This window comes from Phaethon aethereus, assembly GCF_964289735.1.
Source record: "Phaethon aethereus genome assembly, chromosome: 9".
NCBI lineage: Eukaryota > Metazoa > Chordata > Aves > Phaethontiformes > Phaethontidae > Phaethon > Phaethon aethereus.
The window spans coordinates 16,119,050-16,145,073 of NC_138585.1; the positions used below are offsets into that span (position 1 = coordinate 16,119,050).

Here is a 26,024-nt window from a genome sequence, read left to right on the forward strand (position 1 = left end):
ATTCTTGTTGATGTTAGGAAGAGAGTTTGTATAAATTCTTGCAGATTAGTGATTCATCCAACATTTCAGATGTGAAGAGCAGCCCATTATTGGTATGTCCAGTGAAACTTGGAAACCAGAGCTTTGCAGTCACTGAAGTGAAGACAATTTGAAGTTGAGATGGACTTGCCTGCCTTCCCAAACTGCCTAGCTAGCTCTGTTCAGCATCTTCATGACACCACCAGCCTTCCACAGATTAAAATCAGCTAGGTAACGGCTGAAATACTGTACAAATGGCTCTACACATTATGACCTGGTAGCCATGTACCATTGCATGCCATAGGCAGGATATACAAGGTTATATTAATGTTTTTCTATTAGGGAATGGTGGAAATTCTCCATATATACTGAGCGTGCGCCCCTCTGAACAGTTCTCTTGAGAGGACTGAGTGAGGTGAAGGGGATTACAGTATTGTGCTGACTGTTAACTTTGGAGATGATTGCATTTTGTATACAACAGACAAATACATGTGTACCAGAGAAGAGAGCAGTGACTACAGTCCATCCACGCCACTCAGTGTCAGATGGGATACGAACAGGTTTTAACTGGTTTTCTTAGAGCAGAATTCAACTCTGCGAAGAGTTTGTTCTGGTCCTAAAGCAGGACCTCATGTTGGAGCTTGGGGATATTTCTAAGCAACATGCTCATAGGGTTTGGTCCCTGTGTCCTTGCTGAGACATCCCACCCAGCATGGTGTGCCTTCAGGCTCTGGGAGCCTGGCCTCAGCAGGGAAAGGCTCTGGAGACATTGAAATCCACAATGTCTCAGTACTTGTTATAGAACAACCAAAACTCTGGGTCAGTTTGATGGGTAGTAAAAGGGGTGGTAAAATTGCACTATCTCTGTTGAAGCAACAGGAGAAGCAATGGTCCTCATCAGTTTGCATTTGTTCTTTCACTAAGAGATGACGGTTTGCCCAAACAGGCTGCAGCTGGCCATTTTGTACATCCGCTACAAGCTGTTGTTTCCTGCATCTTTGGATTGCTGTAGTTGACTGAGACAACACCACAGTCAAAGAAGGGCAAAGTCTGTAAATAAGTGCTGTTTAAATGCCAACAAATAACAAATATGCTGACTGTGGAGGTTGACTGATTGCAAATTATTTGTATTTTGTAGCTTGTGTTTTCACCTCTACCAGACTCATTGCAAGTACCATCCCACATCTAGTTGCAAGCAAGTGGAACCATTTAACCATTTAATGGTATTTTGATTACTTCTCAGAAAGCATTTGGCAATTTATCAGATAGCTTTCCAAATATGTCATTCCTGCTCCTCCTCTTTGAGCAGTGAGAGTGGCCACGTATGCACAAAACTTTTTTCAGACATTTAAAATGTGTCTGCTTGAAATTATAGAGAAATCCACGCCTGGAGAGTTCTCTGGAGTCTGAATTTCTAATTTCTATAAGCTGGTAGGGGGTTTTTGCCCATATTTTATTTAGATCGACTCAGCACCAGGTTTTTTGGTTTCTGTTTTCTTGGTCTGTTGCAGCAGGGCTGTTAGGATTCAGCTCACAGAGTCTTGTAACAGGAGAGCCATCAGCTGTGCTTGATCTGCAAAAGAAAGGATGGAAAAAGTGGGGGCAATACTGGGGAAGGGGGGCTCCTCACAGCTCCAGCAATTTCACTAAGGCTGCACCTGAGGACATCAGATAAGGGTATGTCCTGGGGACCACAGACCCTGTACCCTGAGGGCTCAGTTCATATTTCCAAGGCAGAGAAAAAGAATTACTTGCCAACCTGAGAGGCAGCAACCAGACTGACCAGAGTGGGGAAGGAGACCTTGTTTTTGTCTCAGGGAAAGAAAACAAATGCAGTATATTACCTGGTCTCGCATGGCTGAGCATCAGCTGAAGGCGAGTGGCCGACTCCCAAGATTAGCACCCTTTCTCAGTGAGGAGAGAAGTCATTATACAAAGCAGACTGAGGCAAATGAAGTTTTCATTGCAGATGAAGAGTGGGAAAAGCTGCTGACAGCTGGCTCAATGGACTGATGAAACAGCAGCCCCAGGGAGACAGTTCAAAGGCACTTTTGGTTATTTAATGATGTGTGGTTGAGTTTTGACCCCTCAGCTTCAGTGCCTGAGGTTTTCTGTGAGTGTTTTAGGTCTTGCTCCTGAGCATTTTGACTACTCAGAGAATTTTTTAAATCTTATTTCCCTAGATTTGTAATGTTTTTCTTTCTTGCTGCGCGAAAGGCTACACAACTGACAGAACAAATTCATCACACAGGGAAGCCAGGAGAGGCACCGAGCCCAGGAGCACACTGGAAGCACTGGGAACAGGAGGGGACCTCAGCCAGCTTGGGCAAACCACCTCCTTGGTGAACAAGGCTCCGGCATTTACCAGTTCCCACGGCACTTGTAACAACAGCAGGTTAAAGAAATCAGTTTTATTTGGAGAGAAGGGACTTGTCTTAAAACTTTTGACCAAGTTCTTATGAACCACAGTGGATAATGCACCGTACTGCACAGCGCACTCCTGCGCTGGCGGGGGGTCCCATTGCCCTCATTAGCAAATTTTTATTCTTTGCAGCAAAATGCAGCCCGGCTCGCCCTTCTCCAGAGGTTACCGCCAGAAGCAGGGCTTCTCCCCCACCCCTCCCTCCCTCCTGACCCCCGGCCGGGGACCTGCACTCCCACACCCGACCCCAGCATCTGCCCAGTGGCAAACACAACCACAGCTGCGGAAAAGCAACACCGGAGAAATGTATTGTCAGCTCCACTTGGCAATTTAAATTAAGGAGAAGGCCCCGGGCGGGCAGCCCCCAGCCGCTGCTCTGTTTGTGGCTGCAGGTCCCTGGCTCAGGTCACCAGCACCAGTGATATCGCCGCAGTCCCCTGCTCTGGCCTGGGACTTGACAGTGAATGACAGTGCGTCAGCCTGCCATATCATGAAAATATCTTAGCTGAGGCTGCGGCGAGTTTCTTTTGCCGGCCCAGCACCTGCGGTGCCGTCAGCCTCTTGGCTAGAGTACGTAGAAGTCGTTGTTGTTCGACAGGTCGCTGTAATGGCAGAGGGCGAGAGCCGGGGCCTGTGCCGTCAGGGGCTCGGGCCGACTTCTGCCCTGAACCCCCTGCGCCGCGGGCCTGCCCGAGCCTGGCTTGCAGAGGTGAGTGTCCCACTTGGGCTCCGCCACAGCCTGATGCTTGCGCTTGAGTCTGCTGCTGCCACTGCAATGGGTCCCGCAACACCGGCACGTCAAGAAGTGCTTGGCTCGGTGTGTGGCCTTTGACTCGGCGGCCAGGACCGACCCCCTGGGAGCAAGAGTCCCTGCCACGGCGCCCCGTGGGTCAGGCTGCCCTTTCAGCTGGCCCCTTCTCCTCTGGACGGGGTCCAGGCTGATGTCCGACTGGGAGGAGCAGCTCTCGTTCCAGCCGGTGCCGGCACTCAGGCTGTGCAGCGGCAACGCGAGCCGCAATGCCTTCCAGAACCGGGAGCCGGAGCGCTTAGACTTCTCTCCCTTCCAGGTGACGAAGGAGACAGACTCCTTCAGCTGGAGGATGCTGGGGTGGGTGCACTGTAGCGGCCTGTACTCCACCACAATGAGCTTGGTGGCGATGGCGTTCTGGCACATGATGCCCAGCTTGAACTCCAGGAGGCTGATGCTCTTCTCCGTCAGGTAATCGGGACTCAGGACCACGATCATCCTGCGGCTCCTCTGGATGAAGTCAAACACGGCTTCGGTGGTATCTAAGAGCGCGAGGGCAGAGGAGTTGGGGTGCACAAGGGGGAGGGAGTGGGGAAAGAAAAGCCAAAGGAAGCTGTTTGGTGGCAATACCTGCACAGATTCCCCTTCCCACAGAGGGAAACCTGGTGCAAACCCCGTGACTTTCAGCTCGCCTATGCTCCTGCCCGCGGGGACTGCAGGAGCATTAGAAGCATTTGCGCTTTGCAGTGGGTTTTTGAGAAGGCTGAAGTTGTAAATGACGCCAGGACTGTACTCTGACTTCGGCCCTGCATGGCATCACTGCTGCCCAGGGAAGTGCGGGTGTTTGATAAAGGGCAGGTCTTGTTCGGGAACCACCTGCCCACAGCTCTGGCAGCCCTTTGCACCAGGGGAACAAAGGGAAGCAAGCATGTAACTGTGCCTCGCCTTGCACCGCCGAGGCCGAAACCCACCTCCCTCCCTCCCTCTCATGCTCTCTCATCCAGAAACGGCAGCCTCCGAACACCGAAAGCAAAAATGTCAGCCTTAAACCTCTGCATCAGTTCCACTAGCCATGGGGGGGGTGTGTGTGTGTGTGAAAATACCGTCCTTCAAAGCATTTCTTGAGATTAATTGCAGTTTGTAAAGCTCAGCAAGATGCTTAACTGGAATGGTGCCAGGCAAGGGCAGCATCTCTTTTATTACGAACGCTGAAAAGCAGCAAACTTGAAGGATGTCCTTGGACTTCTCTCTATGGCTTGGGATGCAGAAAGCATATTGAAGGTGTCATGGCTAATGGGCGAGCAGTGAAAGGGTGCGGCTTAGTAGGGCTGTGGCTCTTAGCAAATTAACCCAAGCTGATTAACAGAATAAAAACTTAAAAAAAAACGCAAACACCCACTTACTGAGTGTTGGTGCCTGAGGTGGGAGGGGGCCTGAGGACAAGGTGATGTTCAAGCAGGACAGGGAGCACTGGCCTAAGAGCTCTTGCACATTCAGTGAGAAAAACCTTGTAGGAATGTCTTGCAAAGAGCTGCTCTGGGGAGAGGAGCTACCTGCTGCTTCCATTGCCTTTCACACTGCCTTGATTCCTCAGTCTGGAGACCCCCCTCCCTCCCTGCCTGGAATATATTTATATTTTTATATAAATAAAAATACTGCTCCTTCCCTACAATGGCAATGCCTCTTATTCTTCCGGCACTTGGCTGTCTCTTATCTCACAGCAGAAGGTGCACCGTGTTGCCCCTGGATGCATCTTATTTTAATACTCTACAGAGCAATACTTTTTTTCAAAGATACATGACTAGCTGTAAAACTCATTGTCACTAGATTATTTGGGGACCAAGAACTTGGGGTAGGAAAAATGACTGAACAATAATATGCTAATGGAGAAACTGAGGCACCGTTTAGTTCTTTAGCATACTACTGGAATTTAAGTCAAATTATTTGGAGGTTTTTTTTCTTGCATACAAGGTTTGGTGGGGGGATTTGCCCCCCTGACACACACAGGAAAACATTGAGTCATTGAAATCAAAAGTAGATGATAAAGTCTGTTCCGTTAGAATTGTCACTTAATGCCATGAAACATTCTTACCACCCTATTTCAAAGGCACAAAGAATTGACAGCAATCTCTCAATTTACTGAGTCCAGACCTCATTCAAACCTTTCTATAACTGATTGAGATTTATTTTGAAATCAGCCAAGCTTCAACATTTTGTGAAAGAAAAAGCTCCTTTGCTGTTTGAAAGGTCTTTCTTTTTGAAACTGGAATCACAGAACCACAGTGAAACACAGGCAGGAGCAGCCCCTGGGAGGTCACCTATTCTACCTGCCTGCTCAAAAAGCACCGGTTCAATTAATGTGAATGATTCCAACACTGCTTAACTTTAATGTTTTGATTGAGCTGACAGTGATGGCTTTCTTTTATCAATTCTGAATTTGCAACACTTTTTTAAGACTTGACATTTTTTTGGCAGGGAAAATGCTCAAATTCCCAAAGATAGATTTTATTTTGGAGAATGGGATGCATTTAGACTTGGTTGACAGGGATACCTTGGGATGTTCAATTTGCAATAATCCCAGTTCACAAAAAGTCCTGAGTGGCCACTTCAGTGTGCAGGCAGGATGGTTCCTCCCAGCGACACCAACAGCACAGGCTGGGCCAGGCAGCAATAATGCTGTGGGGGTCTGGGTACCAGCTGAGCTGGGAATTCAATACTCTTGGGTAGCTGTCATACTTAAAAACTTCCATCTTTACTACATGGGTACAAAGGACACTGCGTATTTTTGCTGGTTTACTTGTGTCTCCCCTGATGAACCCCCGAGACGGAACAGAGGACTGTAAGAGCCACACACTTGTCCCATCTCAACAAAAGTGGCTTGGATGAGAAAATATGAAGTTGAATGAACCTCTTCCAGCCAACTACCTGGAAGGCGGCGGGCAAAGCAGCCTAAGAGTGAGTTTGATTTTTGTGGTTAGGGCAGATTTCCAGGATTTGTGTTCAACACTCTGGCTTGTCCTCTCAAGCAAAGGGATGGTGTTTCTTTCCCATCTTTCTGTCTCGTGATTGCTGAGCAAGAACGCTTCGGGTCAGAGACTTTCTGTGTGTGTATGTTCACTGCTGGGTGACATTTGAATGCTGCGTGTCGCTGCGTTTCTGCTTGCATGGCCCTGGTAGCAGTGGTGGTGCCTCAGGTCTCTGCAGGCACACTGTGAAACAGCCAGGAAAATGTCCCCCTCTACGGAGGTGTCCCCAGATGATCGTGATGTTTGGACACAGTAATTTCTTTAATGGCCTTTTGCAGACGTAATGGGGAGGAAAATGATACTTATGAGAAATGAACAAGGACTGAAATGCAAAAGTGAAAATGTTTTATTGAAAAGCAAACCAAAATAATACTGACACATCACAGACCAAATAACACAAAGGCAAAAACATACAGAAAAGAGAACAGAAAACTCTGGAACAGCTGTACATCATCAAAATGGCACGGGGGCGGGGAAATTTTTTTCCAATTTGTGCCACGCTGTTTCCCCATGAAATAACAATGAGGAATTTTCTATGAGCTGCATATTGATAAATGTTAGGTTAGAGCACAGAAACTCAAATGAATCAACTGAACTAGACAGATGCTGTGACAGAATCCCATAATGGAAACCACATGTGGCAGAGGACGAAATGGCAGGCACATCTGAGGCGCTTTGCAGATCTGCATTACAGCTGTGACTGGGGTTTACTCCTGGCCTGACAGCTCCCAGCAAAGCCAGTGGTAAAGCTCCTGAGGGAGCAGAGCCCGCTCCAGCCATATTCCTTCCATGCTGCTCCCCTTGGACCTCTTGGCCCCCCTTCAGACCATCACACTTTCTGCCTTGCGGGTGCTCTGCTGCTGTCTCTCAGTAATCCTGTTCTGAGGCTGCAGTGGCACCAAGGGCCACTGCAATGTGGGCCAGAGAAAGTCCTGATCCACTGTTCATTTGGAAAACTCTTTGAATAAAATCAGAAAAATACATGAGGTGGATTTAACTTCCAAAAATAATCAGACAAACTAAAACATCAGCAGAAGTCCTTTTGGTACCTCAGCCAAAAGTGAGATGTGATGTGGGGAGGTCTGCGATGCTACTTGAATTTATGCCTATTTTTAAGTCAATTTTTTTACATTAAATTGGAATCTAACACAGTTCTGCTTTGGCCTCAGGGCCTTCCCTCTGCCTGCAGATCTGGCAGCCGATTACAGGGATGCTGAAAGCACAAACAAAAAGGTGAAGCTGGGCAAAATGACATGGTTGCAATGGCTTCACAAAGCTGAGCATGGTTTTGGGTGCTATCTCAAACAAATGAAGTTTGCTGGAGTGTGGGAAGCAGCTCTGCCCGTCCACAGACAGCCACGGTAGAAAAGCTCATAACAGCAAAGCTTTTAAGCCCCTCTGAGCAGATGAGGAGCTCCACTGCCTTCAGTGAAGCTGATTGCAATTCTACCTGCTTAAAGCAAAGCTAACTTGCGGGGCAGGATGAAGAAGGTGAGAAAGAAGCTCTATTTGTTCCATGTTTGTACAGTACCTGCCCAACGGCATGGGTGGCTGTGGCTCCCCACAGCCCTGGAATAACATTAATCATAAGATGCTAAGAGCAAGCGGCTTTGCCGACGCCAGGATTCAGCCCCACTCCTTTAAGGCTGGGCTGTTTAGTGGGACGCCCTCAAACCTCCCTGCTCAGCTGGGTGAACAGTGCATAGACTCCAAATCGTAGTGCTTTTTTAATGCCATTATGAATGGCTATGCTTTGCCCGCTGGACACCAACAGAGCGAAAGTATGAGTCAGAAGTGACTCAGGATACTCAACCATTACCAACAAAAAATAAGCATGCACTTAGTGTGCGTAATACTGAATTCCACAATTAAGCAGGCAGGCCCTCGCATTAGGAGCTACAGGAGTACGGAGACACCCCCAGAGCTTGTAGTTTTACGTGAAAACATTGTGAACAACAGTACCAGTCAACATCAGGGTCACACTGTGCTTTGGTCCGTCCTACAAGGGCAGGGACACTCCCCTCCTCAGTCTGAAAAGCCTGTCTGCTGGGGGTTAACACACCAGGTCCTCTCCTACGCCTGCTGCCTCTCATTGAAGCAAGGATTGGTACTCAGTGGTATTTTGTATTTCCATTTTGTGCAAAGGTTGCAGAAGCTGAGATACCTCCTCTGTTCTGCAACTCTGGGCTGAAAACAAGATGGGTGGAGACTTGCTTTGTAAAGTCAGGTTTAAACCTGAGCCCTGAATTATGAATGGCAATGTTGTTCGTACCCAGGCAGAGAACACTGAGTCTTCATGGAATCATACAATAGTTTGGGTTGGAAGGGACCTTTAAACGTCATCTTGTCCAACCCCCCTGCAGTGAGCAGGGACATCTCCAGCTACATCAGGTTGCTCAGAGCCCCGTCCAACCTGACCTGGAATGTTTCCAGGGATGGGGCATCTACCACCTCTCTGGGCAACCTGTGCCAGTGTTTCACCACCCTCATCATAAAAAATTTCTTCCTTAAATCTAGTCTGAATCTACCCTCCTTTAGTTTAAAACCATGACTTCTTGTCCTATTGCAACAGGCCCTGCTAAAAAGTCTGTCCCCATCTTTCTTGTCCTAATCCCCTTTCCGTACTGGCAGGCTGCAATAAGGTCTCCCCAGAGCTTTCTCTTCTCCAGGCTAAACCACCCCAACTCTCTCAGCCTGTCCCCACAGTCTTATCCAGCTGGACAAAGCCAGTAATTTTTAATAAGTTCAAATAAGTTTTGGGGGTCTCCTGGGGAGTGGGACATACACTCAGCATCATCCCAGAGGCCTCAGCGGCAACTCGCATGTGCTTTCCCCCAGCCAGCAGCACAGAGACAGTAAGTGGGTTCAGTAGTAAATTCAGGTTCCTTGCAGTGTTTGTGAAATCCCTGAGTTTACTCTACAAAGAAGCACCTCTTGGCCATGCCTGTACTAAAGAGAGATTTCCCCTGGATTACGAGCATTACAGCCCTGAAGGATGTGCTCAGGAGAATGCATAGTCCCAGAGACTGACCGCTTATTAGTAGAAATGCTACAACACAAGTATCACCTAGCAAGAGCTTTTTTTTTTTTTAAAATGCTTTTGTAACAGCCATTTTACATTTACCAAACTATCTGAATGCACCTGCTCCTACAGAAATGTGGGGAGCAAAGATGAGGAGCCTCAAGAGTCTATGCTCCCCACACTGAAGCAGAAATCTGTGATTCCACAGTGATCAGGACTATATAGCTGGGACACGTATGAAAGGCTCTAAACTGGAGCCAGCCTTTCAAACTGCTCCCCAGCCTCCGCAACAGGGACCAACGACCAGGAAGGAGTGAAGCCACTTAGGAGAGGAAAGGAGCTCTGCCCTGGATGCTAACAAAGGTCCCATAGGAACTGGATTTAGGAGTACTGGCCTATACAAACACCATGCTATCACAAGGTGCTGGCTGCATCCCACACGGATAGCCCAAATTTAGACCTTGAGCCCAGGGCTTGTGTGGTTGATGACAAGAACATGCATTTGCAGCGAGGAGGTGTATGCATCTTTGGTCCTTCTACTGCCAGGGCAGTAGAAAAGCTGCAGGGAGGCATGACTGTCCTCTGAAATGCTTGAGACACAGTCCTTCATGGCAAAAACCCTGAGTTCCTTCCCACTCCCTGGTCTAACCTGTGGATTTCTGAGGTTTGTTTTGCTTTGTTTTCTGATGGTGACAAACATTTTTCAGGGATATGTATAAGCGCATCAAGGCTCAAACTCCTGCTAATTTTTTTCACTGGCATTTCCACCTGCAGCTGCTTCCAGAACCTGCCTTTTGGGAACTTGGATTTCTCGCCTTTCCATTTAATGATAGTCAAGGCCGCCTTGGCCTGCTTCAGCTCCTTCACTTTGCTCTTCTTGATGGCCTTGTACTGCACTAGACTGACTTTGATGTTGCCCTTGGAGGCCATATTCTCTAGACCAGCCTTGAGCTCCAGCAGGGCCTGTGTCCCCTGCAAGACGTAGTTGGGGCTCAGGACAACAAGCAGATGTCGGCTTTTCTGGATGAAGCTCAGGGTTTCATCTGTGACAACTGGGAGAAAGAAACATTGAGGTGGTTAGTGATGGCCAAGAACATGCTGCTGAACTGCTAGTGTGACACCAGGTGTCTCTTGAAGGGGACAATAAAATTGCTTGGAGGTCCCCTCTAGAGGCTACGCTGGTGCTTCCCAATCCTGCAAGCGATTCCAGGTAGGGCTTGCTACACCATGCTGGCACCTACCACCCCATACAGTGACATCATCTACTCCCATCCACAGGCTGCCTGCAGATGTGTTTCTTCCTCCCCATGCTACGCAAAGATGCCTGAGGTAGCTACATCTAAAAGACACCGTACTACATGGCAGTGACACCACTCAATGCTATGAGGATGCCATGTGGCCAAGAGAGCTGCTCTGGTAGGCTTGTTAGCTTCCTTCTAGTGAGATTGGAAGAGGCTCTCTGGAGCAAAGCAGAAAAATTGGCAACTGTACAACACATGACCTGAAGGAAAAGTCTCAGCCTGAAGAGGCGTCGGGAAGCCCAAATGCCTACACTTACACCCTCCTCTGGCAGAAGTCCAGAATGACTCCGGGTAATCCCTTCACTCCTCTTGCCTCAGTTTCCCTACACCAAACAAGCACAGTAAGTATACACACCCTCCCCGAGTGTCCTCACGGGTTAATTTGCTTTGGAAATACTACCATCCTAACTGCTGTTACTCATCCAGCTGTTCCTGTTGCTGTCATCAATGAAAGCAGATTTGTGTTTCTAAAAGTGACAAGTAAACTGCCCTGATGACTTTTAATGAAGTGTCCCAAAAGTGACACCCTTTGAGCTGGAGACATGTTGTGGTTACTGTGGGTCCTCTTTGATTTTCTAACATCTGCAGGTAGGCTGTCCTTAGGCACCTCCCTGTAATTAATGTGAAAATTCCTCGTAAGTGTGAATCCTGGTGCTTGCACTCTCTGCTGCAGGATCTCCCACATTAATCAACAAGGGAATGCTCTGGACTGCTCAGAAAATACAACAGAGAATAAAATAATTCTGACAGGCAACTTCATTTAGCTGTCAAGCACATTTGATTAGTTCCTGTCAGCAAACTCACAGGATAATCCATCTCCTACTGTTTCTTCATCAAGGACAACATAACTCTCTACCGGTGACACAGATGCACACTCTGGAGGCATGACACCAGCTGCCAAAAGCTACTTCCTGGCCTGCCATCTTCCCCAAGAAGAAGATTAGTCAAATCCCAGCTAAGAAGCGATGGGGAAGCCCCAGCAGTGTTGCAGATGGCAGCGCAATGAGAAGCCACCGCAGCAGTGCTCTGGAGGGCTGACGCTGGATCGAGGCTGGCAGCGACTGCCACGGTGAGCAGGGATGGGAGCGCTCCGGGGGTGAGGGCGAATGGCAGGGAACCCAGGAGACCTGCACTGGGAAGAGAAAAAGAGACCCTCCATAGAGAAAGGGGAAGGATGTCAAGAAGTGGTGGAGCGAACGGGAGGGAGATGTACGTCTTGAGGAACAACTGGTGAGAACAGCTCAGGGGCTGGCACCAAGCAAATAGAGCCTAGAGGGTACCCTACCATGTCATCCAGCTCTCTCTATAAGGAACAGAATCAGGATCACAGCTGTCTCCCTCTCCCCTGAGGTACACATATTTATTTGACCTCAAACCTGGAGGTCCTGTGTCCTGCCAACAATCTAGGAGATAAAGATAAAAGATCCCAGACTGATTCTGCTTCCCTGCTGCAGCTGGGCTGGGACTCCAGCAGTCCCTCATGTCCTACCCAAAAGGGACCCCAACGGACTTTATCAGCACAGGTTCTGTCATCAGTGGGGTCCTGCCCCAAAGTACACGAATTCAAAGTGGGGTGGTCTGCACTGGCAAAAGTTCAGGCTTTGAACTTTAAGTAGGCATCAGGGATCACACAGCAAACTCATCCTCCAGGACACTGGAAATTGAGAGTGTTGGCTAGATTTGTGCCCTTGCTGTGGCACCTGTGACTCTACACGTATCTGGGGAGTTTCATAAACTTCCATTCTTGGTGACTCCCAGCATCCCTCCAGCAGACGCTGTGTCCAGAACCTTGTCTGGTTTAGCTTGAAACTGTGAAAAAAATCTACAGCTTCATGAAGAGATGAGTCTCACTACCTGCATCAAAGTAGTCTTAATCATAGCAACTTAATTGTATGCCATGTTAGACACAGACACTCTAATTAATGAGTGTGAGTGGGAGGCCATGTTATCTTCTCACTGATGTTGGCACAGTGCTCTCCACACTTCTCTGAAGCAGACACTCCTGGTCCTTACAGGCACTCACCATTACTCTCTGTGAGGTACCCGTCTGGTCCAGTATCACATTCCCCCCGCCTCTCTTCTTTCTAGCCTTGGCTTTATCCCCTTTTTTTAAGGCAGCTGAGTGTTTGCATGAAGGTCCAGTTCCCTCATGTTGATAGATCAATCACTCCTGCACATCAGTCCTGGGGAGACCAACTGAAATGACCAACAAGCACCATTTGCCCACTGCAGCCTTTCTGGTGGCCTGGAGCATCTGTGACATTGTCACGTGAAGCAAAAACATTAGAAGATACCAACAAGGGATTGTTAACGGAGATAGGGAAAAAACAAAGGATAAAGTTAATCTGGATAGGGCAGTTCCTATAAATTATCAGTACCTCAAAGAACAACAGAGGATGCACATGGAGCACAGTCCCCTATGAAATACTCACTTCCCCCAGGGAGGCTGTCTCTGTCGAAGATACACAGCTTGTACCCAAACTCGTTCTCCAAGACTCCCCGCAGTGTCAGCAGCACAAATTCCTCCTCCTCCGCATTGCGTGCGTAGGACACGTACACATCGTATTCCTTCCCGTCTGAGCATTGGAAGCGCAGAGAAACACAAATGGCAGAAGAGACACTTGTGATACTGCACATGCTGCGCCTTTGACTTGCTTCACAGGAAAAGCAGGTATGAAGGCTCGCTTTGAGCCCAGGCACCGCAGGTTAAAACACATCAATTTCCATAGTTACAAGACAGCACCGTTGCCTCTTTGGCTACCCAGCCTGAATGTGCAGGCACCCAGACACTGCTGAGTTGCTGAAGACACGAGACGACAGCAAGATGACCAACCCGTTCTGTCCAGGGTCCTTTTGTCTTTTGACATCGCTGACATTGCTTCCTCTCATTGCTCTCTATCCACATGAGCAGTCCCACCAGACAGAGACTTGCATCCTGCCTACACCCTCTGAGAACCTCCGCACCCCCTTGGCAGGTTCACACCGCAAGCTGCGAGGGCTCGAACACCCTCCTCATCCCACAGAGGAAGAAATCTCAGCTCAGAATCCCAAGAGATGAACTCCCACAGTAGCACAGGGAAGCTGTGGAAGAACTGAGGACAGAAGGGCGATTTACACATCCATCCTGTTGGATGCCTTCCCACATTTTAAAGCAAATCATCCTGGATTTGTGAATCCTTACATAGTCACCAGAGAAACCAGGGACTTACTGAAACTTGGTGACTTATCTTGACCACCTAGATCAGATGAAACAGCTAGCCATTGGCAGGGCGGTCCCCCAGGGAGCCTGACACATACATGCTTCACCTCTGCAGAGAATACAAAGGACTCCTCTCTTCTTTCCCCAGACACAAGCCTGACCCCTCTTGTTCTACAACAACCCACACAATTGAGTGCAGGTATAGAAATAGAAGGTCAAAATCTCATTATGCTGTGAAGAGGGTTAAAAATAGCTTATATGAAAATTCCTGTATGAAAACAAAGGGTCTGTCCTGCAGCAGGATAAAATAAATGTAAGCCCTTTAACTCCTTACCTAGAATGGTTTCATCTGTTCCAAAATGAGCCCGATAGAAGAGGACCATTTCAAGCCAATAAACGTGATAGACGACTATCAGCACCACAACAAGCAGGATGGTTGCCCCCAGTCCACAGGCCAGCTCCACGGTGTACTTCGGTGCTACAACTGGGTTTGAATAGAAAGAGGGGGTCTGGTTTACAGAACAGGTTGGGCCTTCAGCTAAGCAGGAACAAGCTTGTGTCACATGCAGCCAAAGACGACAGAGGAACAGCCAACCTGGTCCTTCAGAGGAAGGTTGCCAAGCCAAGGCTTTTCCAGCAGGACTTGTGATGGATGGCCACCATGGAGTCCCCATTCTGGGTTACTAGGTCTGGTTGGGCTGGCAAAGCAAGTCAAAGCACAGGCTGGACTCCTGCCCCTGTGCAAGACCCTGGGAGCAGCCAGATGGTAGAATGACCTATTGACAGAAACCACCTGCACAGTCCAGAGCCAGCTCATGAACGTGACTTCTCAGCAGCATATGCAAGCTCTTGGGGCAACGCAACAGCACTTACTTCTAGGAGAGCCAGCCAAAGCTCACCTGCAGCAAAATAAGGGCAATGGCCACCATTTTCCCTCCCCATCAGATAAGCCACAAGAACTGTGTGTGTCCCAGACTGACAGCAAGGATATAACTAGCCACGGCCTGATGGTTTTCTACCACAAAAGAAGAATCCGAGTTCATTACAGAAAAGCTGAAATGCTTGCAAACAAATAGTACAACCTGTGGACACCAAGCCAGAATATCACAGGCACCCCTCCAACTCATACAGTGACTGTCACACCACTGCTACTTCTTTGTATTAAGGACAGAAAATAACACTTTTAACTGTATCCCTGGGCAACTCCGTTTTTATGGCAATTCAGGTGGCAGCTGACATGCACACTGGCAAAATGCACAATAAGAGAACAGCAGTGAGTGGAAACATCACCAAATTCTAATAAAACTTATTAAATCTTGGAAACTGAATTACAAAAAAGAAAATGGAAGGAATTTAACAACTTTCATTAGGTGATGAGCAGCAGAAGTACATGAGCAGGAGAGGGAAATCATCTAGAAAAAGCAGGAAACATATATAACCTAATGTAATGAAAGAGTTGGAGCCAACTTATATAGCTACTTGCTAAAAACTGGAAGACAAGTGCTGAGGGGTTAGGTTCTGGCATGCTTGATGTTCCTATGTGCAGTGGGATGGTCTGCGGTGAGCTTAGCTTAAGCTCTGCCAGCAGTGGTCGGGGATGGTTCCTGGATTTTGTTGTGGAACAGAGCAGAAAGGAGGGGTGGTGAGTAACCAGGTCTGCTCAGAGCAAGCCCGCTCAATGGCCCAGTAGCAGATGGGGGAGGAAGAGAGAGGCTAGTACAGATCAGTCCACTAGAAAACTGCATTTAGGCACTGCTGTATAGAGAAAGAATCTGAAGATGTTAGATTTGCTTCTGCTAAATGTACAAACATCATCCCAGAAGAATTATGTATGTAGGATTAACACTGGCAGATGGTTTCAGCCTTTCTCAGTTGTGTGTTTGGTCTATTGTTCCTTCCTAATGATCCAGAAAAGGTTTGTCTCAAAGGAATGGGACTAAAAGGAAGGAGGTCAAGTACCAAGAAGGAAGAGCTGTTTCAGTAAAGACTCTGTGAGCCTCCCCATGCTAATAGGGCAGAGCAGGGGGAAGAAGGTGTCTGGCATGAGCTACACAAGGCAGGGCAGCATCCCTCATGGGAGAAGGGAGGTCCAATCTACAACAAGCAAGTGTTGAAGCTCTAGATGAAGTTGATAAGGAGGCAGAAGTATCCACCTTAATCAGGAAACCTCAAATACCTATAGTGAAAGCTCAGTTCTTATTACCGAGAGGTGGGTCTGGGAAACAGGAACAAAATCTTTGATGAAAGATAGATGTAGGAAAAAACCCCACACTGAACAGAGCTGGATCATTCCATACCATCCATGCTGAGATGGCTGTATCTAGACTGCAGCATCATCACAGCAAAGAGTAAATCCACAGAGCGTCATGGTTAGACTGTCTCACTCTCTGAGCAATATCAATGAGTACTGCCTTCGGGAGGATGCCAACTGGCAGCTGTTGCATCACGCAAAACCCTCACACAATCAAGCAACCTGAAATCATTTTGAGCAGCCTGTCCCCTCAGAGCTGCTTCAGCTGTGGTACATGGATGGGATAAGGACAACAGGTCTATCCAGCCCTCTCTCCCCAAGAACTTGACTGTGGTAGGGTGTATGTGACATGTCCTTCGCTCCCTGCCTTCAAGAAGTGGTGCAGTGTGACAGCAATAATACAGCAGCGCATCCAGAACAGCATGTGTTGGGGAAAAAGGCCCGATGGAATTATTTGCTCCCCTACTGTTTTGCAGGGCAAGGCTCAAGGCAGGACCCACAGCCCTCTCTGAGCATGCCTCATTTCACACCCAGGCTCGGCAAGTATTTTACCTTTTATGCGCACTATGGCCTGGCTATGGTCCTCGCCTTTGGCATTTCTAGCATAGCAAGTATAATTCCGTTTCAAGTCCTCTGGTGTGGCTTTTGCAACTGTTAGAGTCCTTATGACAGTTTTGTCTTCAAAATCTCTAGTAATTTCACTGTAAGAGAAAAACCAGAGCATTACATATGTGAAACTACAGCAAGTTCTTAGTGACAAATACTCCTTTCCCTGACATAACCTGACTCTTTCTTTAAAAAAAACAAAACACCTAAACTGATATTTATAAATTGATACACACTTCAGATTTTAATACAGCTGCAGCTACTCCTTTATCTGATTTTCCTTAATATTTATTTTGCCACTCATAGTTTTCTCATTGCAGCTGTGTCACATTGTATTTCAGAGATAAAAGAAGTTCTGGCCTACAAAGCAACAAGATCTCATGAACTCAGGGTTCAGAGCCCACATCACATTCCCTGTGCAATCCTGGATGAGTCACTTTGTCTCTCTGCCTGAACTGATCATCTGCAAAATGGGGATAATAGCATCTCCTTTTGCCTTTCCTTTTTCTACATAGGTTTGCAAACCGGTTGGGGCAGCGACTGCCTTCCACGGGCAATTCAGCACCCAGCAAACGGGACTCTGAACCTCATTTGGCTTCTTTATGTAACTGAATTGATGTTCCTCCTAATCAATACTATGTATAATACTACTTTTTTGCTTTCAGCCTGTTTTTTGAAACTTTTTTATTACTTATACTATTTGAGAACATTCCTCCAAATAAAATTGTGTCTGCTCCTGTTTCAGAAGTCCCACAATAGCACCAGCTGTTGGCACCACTACCAGGACCTGAACAAGTGATGATGTGAACTGGTAAACAAAGCTCCCTCAAATTCTTCAGTAATACTGCCCTGGTTTCAGCTGGGATAGAGTTAATTTTCTTCATAGAACCTAGTATGGTTAACGTGTACGAGGCTATGTTTTGGATTTGGGATTAAATGTTAAAGCACAACAAAGATGAGACACTGTCCAGATCTGGAGGGCTCCTCCCTGGAGCTCATCAGGGAAGTGGGGGACTCCACACTCACTTGCAAGGGAAAATGGGACTATCACATGTCTGTACCCACACGCCTCTGCAGGACCCAAGAGAGGCTCAGATACAAATGAAGGTTCACATCGCTATGTTACCTTTGTGTGACTTTTATCTTGGGGTCCATGATGTCATCTGTGTTTTTCCCATCTATGGTCCACCACACCTCAGTCCGGGAGTCCTTCAGAAAAGTGAAGAAGACCTCACAGGACAGAACAAGGTCATTTCCTGGGAAGAAAGGATCACGGTGCAAGCGGTGACATCACGGACATGTTGATTTATGACAGACAAATACGTAGGAAAAAATATCCTCCCTCCTCAAATGCGTTACAAATTCCTTGACTGCACCAAGTGGCCTACCCAGAGGGAGAAGCTCCATGCCAACTACTTCCTTGGAAAGCCAGGAGGTATTAATCAGCCCCACTACAGAGGGCACAGATGCCATAAAGCGAAAGATGCAGCTCCACAAAAGCATTTTGGTGTGGGACCACTTGTTCAGGCATTTAACTTTCCCTCAAGAACAGGCTTGGGAATGTGAACATCTTTGTGATCAGCCCGTAAGTGATTTTAGCTGATAGAGTGTCTATGGAAGAAGTCTGGCCTTCTGAGCCAAAAAAGCTCTGCTTTAAAGTGAAGACTTTGCTGCTAATTTTTGTCATTGGCACGGCATCTATCAGAGCAATGTGATGGAACATGATCCATTCAGTACAGGGAATTGCTCCAAAGAACTATCAGTCTAAACAGACGGGGTGGGGGAAGGGGTGTGGTACCCTGTTACACAATGCTGTGAGGCCAGCAAAAGCAGAGCTGTCATTAATTAGGAAGTAATCAGCCAAAAAGGGAGAGGAGATAAGCAAGAAGTTGCCAGAAGACTGAAGCCACTGATGGGCTGAATAAGGGAGGGTTGGAGGAAACCACAGCCAGGGACAGGGCCGAGACAAGGTCCTACAGGATTTTCTTTAGCTGAGGGTCCCCATTTCGTCTGCATCTGCACCTATGGTCCCACATCTCTGCGCCTCAATATCCATCTTTACTTGTGCTTGCAAAAATAAACTTTGAAAGCTGTGCTCTCCTATTCTGGCGTTGAGAACTGGCACCCCACGCTGCCTGCCAGGCAACTCGCGGCAGCTCGTGTGCTCTGTGAGGGAAAGCGCCAGGGACGCGGCGGACGGGGAGAGCTTCTCAGCGTGGCTGCGTCTCCCCATCCCGGCAGGCAGCACGCGTTGCCATTTACCTGCTTCCAGTTCGTAGACAACTTTCTCATTTGGAGAGGTGAACTGTGGTGGCAAGGCCTTGTTTGGAGACCCTGCGGGCGAGAAGAGAGCGAGCCCCATGCGGGGACCCAGACTTCATGAGAACCTGAGGTCCTTGCAGCCTTGCTCACGATGCCCTCATGCCCCACTGCGCATGCCCCAGTCTAACCTGTGACACAATCCCGCTGCAGAGTTCCACGCAAAGAGAAATGTAATCTAGTCCCCAAACTCGGGGACACACCCAGATTTTGAGGCTCCTCAAAATTTAGGTAAGTCTAGATACAAGTTTTTAGGCCTCTCGCATCAGAAGAGCTCCATACCCCTCTCATCTCCCACAAGACACAACCTGTACCAGTTTCTTTTTATTGCTGCTTCTAAAAAACAAAATACAAACATCACTTGCTCTCAAATATCTAATTCAGCTCTTGAAGCAGCAGTTGCCATGGGACTCAGCATGTGCTCTACTCTTTTACTAGGTTTTTAAGCTCTGTCTGCAATTCCCTGCCAGGCAGGCTGAGCCCTTGTGCCTGGGCTGGACCTGTCCAAGCACTGGGCTGCGTAACTGGAGCCCCCTTAGCAGTCTCAACCTCAGCACATAAGGCTTTGAGATTGCAAGAAGACCGAGGCAAGTTAGCCATAATGGGACAATCCCACGAGTAATGACGAGCAAAGGGCACTGGAGACAAAAATGAGCAAGAGTGCCAGGGTTATGCAGGCACACGCCAGCAGAGGGTACCCCTGGCCATCTCACGGGCTGTACCTCACCAGCCTAAGCCTGGTCACCTTCTGTGTTGTTTGGGGCATGTAATATGGTGGTGGGTAGGACCTCAAGTGCAACGTGTCCTGGGCAGCCACAGGAGGCTGATCCCAGCAAGCAAAAATATATCGGGTCAAGCTGGGTAATGCAGATTGAGCACAATCACAAATGGATCCTGTGACAGACTCTTCTATCTGTTTCCACCATTTCTGCAGTTATTCACCTGCATTTTACACATTTTAAAGTCATTCTTACCCACCACCTTCATCATTATGGTTCTGGTGAGAGTATAGGTTCTTCCGTGGTACTTGAATGTCACAATACAAGTGTAATTTCCTTTATATGCACTGCGGACGATGCCGATGACAAGCCTGGGCCCTTGAGGGTATCGCTCATAGAAGCCATCCACCAAGTTGCAGTTCTGGAGTTAGGCAGAAAAACACTTGAGCTACTGGATTCTAAAGTAAAGATATTGGTTTAAATGCTACTACAGAGATCTGTTTTTAAACTATGAATATAATACTTGGAATTGTGATGTAGGTCAGACCTAAATACCATGAACTTTGAGCACGTTGGAATACAAATTGGTACATTCACCTTGAAAATGAGGTGATGAAGCAGATGACCCTAATAGATTTATCCCGCCTTAAATACAGACAATTTTATAAAAGAGACATCTCTGATCCAGAAGTACATTTGCAATCAAGGTGAGCACCTCAGCAGAGCAAAGAGTGAAAGTAGAGAGAGACAGGAAGAAAATGATGATGTATTCATGAATGGATACCAAGACTAAAGGACATATCCCCCTTTGATGTCACCGTTGTCTAAATCTTTCGGGACTAATCAAGCTACCCTGACTGACTTCAGCTGAGGATGAGGCCCCAAAATTGGCAACTGGCAAATGAGAATCTGTAGTACAGAAACCTTAATAATTCTTCTCTTTCTGTCAGGCGAGGCAGGAAACCTCTGCCAAGTACCAAGCTAGAGATCCCTTTTCAGAAAGGGGTTATGCAGATGACTTCTTGATTGTCATAAAACCCAAAGATGTGCATATTTTCTAAGAGATTATTTCCGAATGGTACATTTCCAAATCAGATACATTCTAATGGGGCAGTTTAAGACAGGGGTCATATACCATTTTTAATGATTTTTACTAGGCATGGGATGACTTGCTGCCTGAAAAATTACTTCCATGGGGCTTTTTGTTTCATTCTGCTAATTGATTTTGAGATTTGAATATCAATGAATGGTACAAGTAAAGTATTTCAACTACCGGAGTGAAACTGATCCTCTTGGATAAAAAAGCAAGTTTTTCCCAAAGGGTTTTAGAGGGTGGTTTTTTCCTATCTAGAAATGCAAAAGCGCTTTATAAGAAGTTACAGGATTTAGTCCCATAACCCTCTGGCTGCAGATCCGCTGAGAGTTCTTATTCTCTTGACTAAAGGCATCCATCTAGAGAAAAACACTGAGGTCAAAATTTAATAATACTGAGCAGTAATGCTGTAGGCAAGAGCCAGAGGATAGCTGGAAACAGCCTAATTATCAGAGCAGTATGGAGGGTGGGGTAGGGATGTCTCCATCTTCAGAAAAGGTTTGATGGATTGTGTCAAAGAGGGCACCCACAGTCCTTGCAGAGGCCCGATGTACAACTTCATTTCCTGACCTCAGAAGATTTTGGAAAGGAAGCTATTTTCATTAGCAGGTGGGTTTTTTGTTTGGGTTTTTTTTTCGTTTGGTGTTTTGGGGTTTTTTTCATTTGGTGTTTTGGGGTTTTTTTCGTTTGGTGTTTTGGGGTTTTTTTCGTTTGGTTGGTCCTTTTTTTTTTTTTTTACAGAAGAGGAAATATGAATCACAGTTTCCGTTATGGGGACAGTGCCTTGCTTACACAGAAGGTCAGGTATACTGTCAGCAGCTGAACTGAGGTTCCTAAATCCCTATTACAGTATTCTCTTCCTGCACACGCTGGTCAAAAAAATTACAGCGTTAGCTCTCAATTATTCAAATTCCTCCATGGGCAGTTTTACCCTTGAACTCAAAGGAAAAAAAGCTCTTAAAATTAGTAAAGCTGCATTAACAGCTTCATCACTGGAGAGACACTGAAACGTAGCTCCATGATTCTCATGACAACCATCGCTTTTTCAGATACAACACTGCATTCCCCCACCACCCAGATAAGACAAAAGTTCTTCTTACAAAGTACCACTTGACAGTTGGTGTTACACTCGCAGGGTAAAACCCATCAATATCTGGACATATGATCTTCTCATTGTTATGCTCCAAGTAGAACATCTCCTCAGTGGGTTTTATTGAGTGGCTCACACAAGAGTGTTGGTCTTTTGGAACAACTTCCAAGGGAAATGCAACTTTGCTGCAGTAAGTTGTATTTCTAAGGAGAGAGGAGAATAGGGCCGATTAGTTGAAACTTGTTTGCTTCTATAGCAGTGGAATGAAATAAAAATCACATCTGCAATAATGAGCATCATAGCGCTGATGAGGTATATACAGCCTTAGTTGACTCATTTATATGTGGGAAAGACACCACCATCAGAGATGGCCACACTAGCTCAGAAAAGCCTATAAAGATGACTAACAAGCAATATCCACTCCCCTGCTGGTAAAGCAGATAATAGGGTCAAAGACACGACGAACCAGAGAAAACGTGAGGAAGATCAAAAAGAGCTCTTATGCTCAGTGCATAGCAGATGCTATGTTCATTTTGTACCACACTTAGAGACACTTTTAATTTCCTAGAAGTCTGAATCTCATGAATCCTTGCCAAATTAGCATGCAGGCAAAACATTACCCCTCCATCTGAAGCTATTTTTACTCTAGACATACAGATCACTTCTTAATGGTGAGTGCCTGTGGATTTTGCCATGGGCTCAGCAATAATATTTTCATGGACACTTGCAGCTCGAAAGGAGAGGCATGTTCATTAATGTTTGCAAGGCTCTGAGCATTATTACAATGTAAATTGGTTCAGCACTGAGCGGTCTTATAATTGTAACATTCTTTTCCCATTAATGCTTATGTAAATGGTCTTCTCCCTACAGAAAGATCTGGTGCTAACAGCATAGTTTTCCCAATTCCATGAAAGTCTTTCGATTATGCTGAAGACATACAGAAGCTGCACCACACAACCTACCTGAGCATGCATGTGTAATTCCCAGTGTCGTTGAGAAGAGCAGGCCAAAACCAAAGGGTGTCTTTCTCCTTACTGATGTGATTGTCTGGGAGACGAAAATTAATGGGCTCCTCCAGTTCCCGGTCCTGCCCGATCCGGTACCAGATCAGGGTTAAGCCAGCAGAATGTGCTGTGCTGTAGTTGTACTTCAAGAAGGTCTCGAAAAGTGGGCATTTGATCTTGGCAGGTTCCCCATCATAAATCTGGATCTGCTTCATGGTGTCCACGCCCCAGTCATCGCAACGTTCTGCAACCAGGAAGAATAAGGGACCTTAGCTTGCAAATCCGCAGGAGAAAAACAGTTCTGCCCATGTTCCCCACAGCCCTTGGTCCTGTCCCCATTAAAATCAGAGGCAAAAATATAGTGGTGTCAGCGGAAGCAAGCTTGGTTTTTATAAAGCAGAGCAAGAATACTGTTCATTTCCAGAGACCCTGCAAACCTCTACTTCATTTGTACACCTCCTTCCAAGCTATTTACCCCCCATCAGGACAATATGATAGGATAGGATATTCCTGTATAACACCAGGCTTCCTACAGAGTTCCAAGAAAATGCAACCATTTAAAAAAAACAGCGTGGGAAGATAAAATTTGGATGAAAACAATGCTAGAGGTGTGCGTGCATCCATGCACAGTGATAGCGAGGACGGAAATAGAGGTGTTGGAAGAAGAGGGACAAAAAACCAGTTACACTGCAAACACCAACCCTCCTTTAGAGCGACAGGCCATGGCCCCTGCCAGAAGCAGCTGGACTGTGGGTTCTGGGAACACGGACTGTCCTTCCTGTGATGGATTTATGCAACGCCTGCGCATGCTATGATAACACAAAGAGTACAAGTGACATGTAGCAGCTGTTTATAGAGTCGTTTGGAAAGGGAGGCTGAGGGGCAGAAGAGACAGCATGCAGGAGGCGGCAGCAGGGTCTCCTGGGGATCCCCGAGCTCAGTTCAATAGGCTCCCCGCGGCTCACTGCAGAGACAGAGTGAGAGAGAAACTGGGCAGCATAAGAAAATGCTTTTTTCTTTTTTAATTTGTTAAATTTTTAAAATTTTTTTAATTTTTTTTTTATTATTATTTATTTATTCTTGTCATTAGTGAGTAGTATCATGACAAACAGCACAGTCAAAACCTATTTTTCTTCCAAGAGCTCCTTTCCACTCCGTTCCTCCGACCCATCAGGATGCCCAGTGAAGGGCCTCTGTGCAAGCAAAGCACGGCCCCAGGGTGTCAGCAAACCCCAGAGCAACCCGCACGGCCGGCGCCGGCTGAGGCGCACGGAGAGGCTGCTGCCGCTGCATCTCCCCGCGCAGACGAGGCGCGGCGCGGCACGGCACGGCACGCTTCCCAGTGCATCTCTTGTAGCTGCTGGGAGGCGTTAGCTAGGGCAGCCTGGCATCCGAGAGCCCAGAATGAGTCAAACCAGGAGGGGCGTGCTGCCTGCAACGGCCCCCGAGAGCAGCATCCCAGCACATCGCAGGCACACCAGAGGCGACGCTGCAAAGCCTCTTCCAGTTTGCAGATTTTAGAACAACTCGGACCCGGAGGAAAAACAGAATACAATATGCTCTTTGAGCCCGATCCTTCTGAACTGACATCACAGGCCCAAAGCAGGACTTCTGGCATTTCATCTTCCTTAAATAGGCTGTGGGATGTAGCTTAGCCCCAATTTCCTACTTAATTAAGAAAAGCCAAGAAGATGGGCCCACAGCACTCTAAGGCAGCAACACTAACTCTGTGGCCCAGCAATGGTTAGTCACAGTGAGGAGGGATCTGGGCCAATAAGAATAGAAACATTTTCTGGCGGGTTTACACATAAATGCAAATGGAAACTGCACTGCTCCTCCCGTGGCACACCAAACACCCGTATGACAGAGTGCTACTTCTGGAGGAAGACAGTGAATTGGGCGAGGAAGAGGCAGTGAAGCTACCAGGAGCGTAAGTATTTGCTAGCAGGAACCCCAAACCTAAACAGCTGGAGAATGCCATCGGTCATCATCTCATGGAACATGTAAATATTTCTTTCAAATCTGCACAGCATCATCCAGCGCGGCCGCTACCACAGCCAGCACCAAGGCTCCTTTTGAAAGGCCAAACCACTACTGGAAGCCTTATACCATAGGAAGGTGCATAGCCACCAGTCACCACCATGGGCAAGGCCAGCCGGAACCAGTACACTGCTTCATGCTGGTGGGGTCAAGATACTGGATTAGGCACAGTTAAGTTTCCATAGAGTGGGAAATGAGACAAACGAGCCTGCCAGAGACTGCCTGCTAATTGCATGATAAAGCACTGATTACTTAGGCAGGGGGGCATTTGTTTTTATAAAGAAAGGCTTTCCCTGGGAAAGGAGCAGACCTGGGTCTGTAAATCAGGACACCTGGGTTCTCTTCCTGGCACCTGAGTTGGCTGTCTCCTCTTGGGCTGCGTAAAGGCAAGTTGTCCTTATTATTTCAAATGGCAGGACTGGAGAGGAAGAAAACTATATAAAACATTACGGTACTGAGATTCTTGGAGTCAAGATCAATGAAATTTGCAATCATGAACAGTCCTTGCATTTTACAACAGCTCATAAATCAGCATTATAAAACTACTTAGGTGTTCTACCCGAATGAGTTATTGAAAATAAATACAATTATTTTATTCTTTTTTCTTCCTAGATTACTCAAAAGCAACGTATGGGCCTTGTCTTCTTGGCTGGGGAAGAGGCAACTGTTACTGTTCTTTGCTCTAACAGCTGTAACTGGAGATTTTGTCTCACAGCTGGGTAATCCCCACGTGCACCCTGCCTTGGGGTGCTGCGTACTCCGAGCTGAACCCCAAACGCAGCACATAACGGTGCTGGCAACGAGCAGCTACACCCCAGACCCCAGGAGCAGCCGTGCGGCATGAGATCCCAGGCTGTGCTTGCCACCCTGCGGCAAGGACCTCTCCCGGCTGCAGGGCAAAGCCAGCCCCGCATGGCTCCGAGGGCTCGGGGAGCAACGCCACAACCCATCGCCCACAGCGGAGATGGCAAGAAACACCACGGGCTGGGGCGGGACCTCCTTCATGCATAAAACACTGTGGGCAGAAGTTGCGGCGCTTCGCACAACTCCCCTCTTGCCCATGCCACACTGACAGTATGTCAATTTTCTGGGGTGTTTAATGCCCGAGATAGCTGGGCTGTGCCTGACGTGGCACGTGAGGGCACTGCAGGGCATCCCTCACACAC

The 26,024-nt window shown here is 47.3% G+C and overlaps 1 protein-coding gene across 1 annotated transcript in view; it reads right to left on the bottom strand.

Annotated features, from left to right (window-relative positions):
• Nucleotides 1-3,005: 3,005 nt before the first annotated feature.
• IL1RAP (interleukin 1 receptor accessory protein) overlaps nucleotides 3,006-26,024 on the bottom strand; it is a gene marked incomplete at both ends in the record, with an annotated part of 49,281 nt that continues 26,262 nt past the window's right edge. The window contains 9 exons of the mRNA XM_082003460.1: nucleotides 3,006-3,730; nucleotides 12,970-13,113; nucleotides 14,071-14,220; nucleotides 16,540-16,688; nucleotides 17,720-17,849; nucleotides 18,856-18,927; nucleotides 19,887-20,052; nucleotides 21,825-22,017; nucleotides 22,777-23,062. Coding sequence (XP_081859586.1) covers nucleotides 3,006-3,730; nucleotides 12,970-13,113; nucleotides 14,071-14,220; nucleotides 16,540-16,688; nucleotides 17,720-17,849; nucleotides 18,856-18,927; nucleotides 19,887-20,052; nucleotides 21,825-22,017; nucleotides 22,777-23,062 — 2,015 coding nt within the window. The remainder of the gene's footprint in view (nucleotides 3,731-12,969; nucleotides 13,114-14,070; nucleotides 14,221-16,539; nucleotides 16,689-17,719; nucleotides 17,850-18,855; nucleotides 18,928-19,886; nucleotides 20,053-21,824; nucleotides 22,018-22,776; nucleotides 23,063-26,024) is intronic.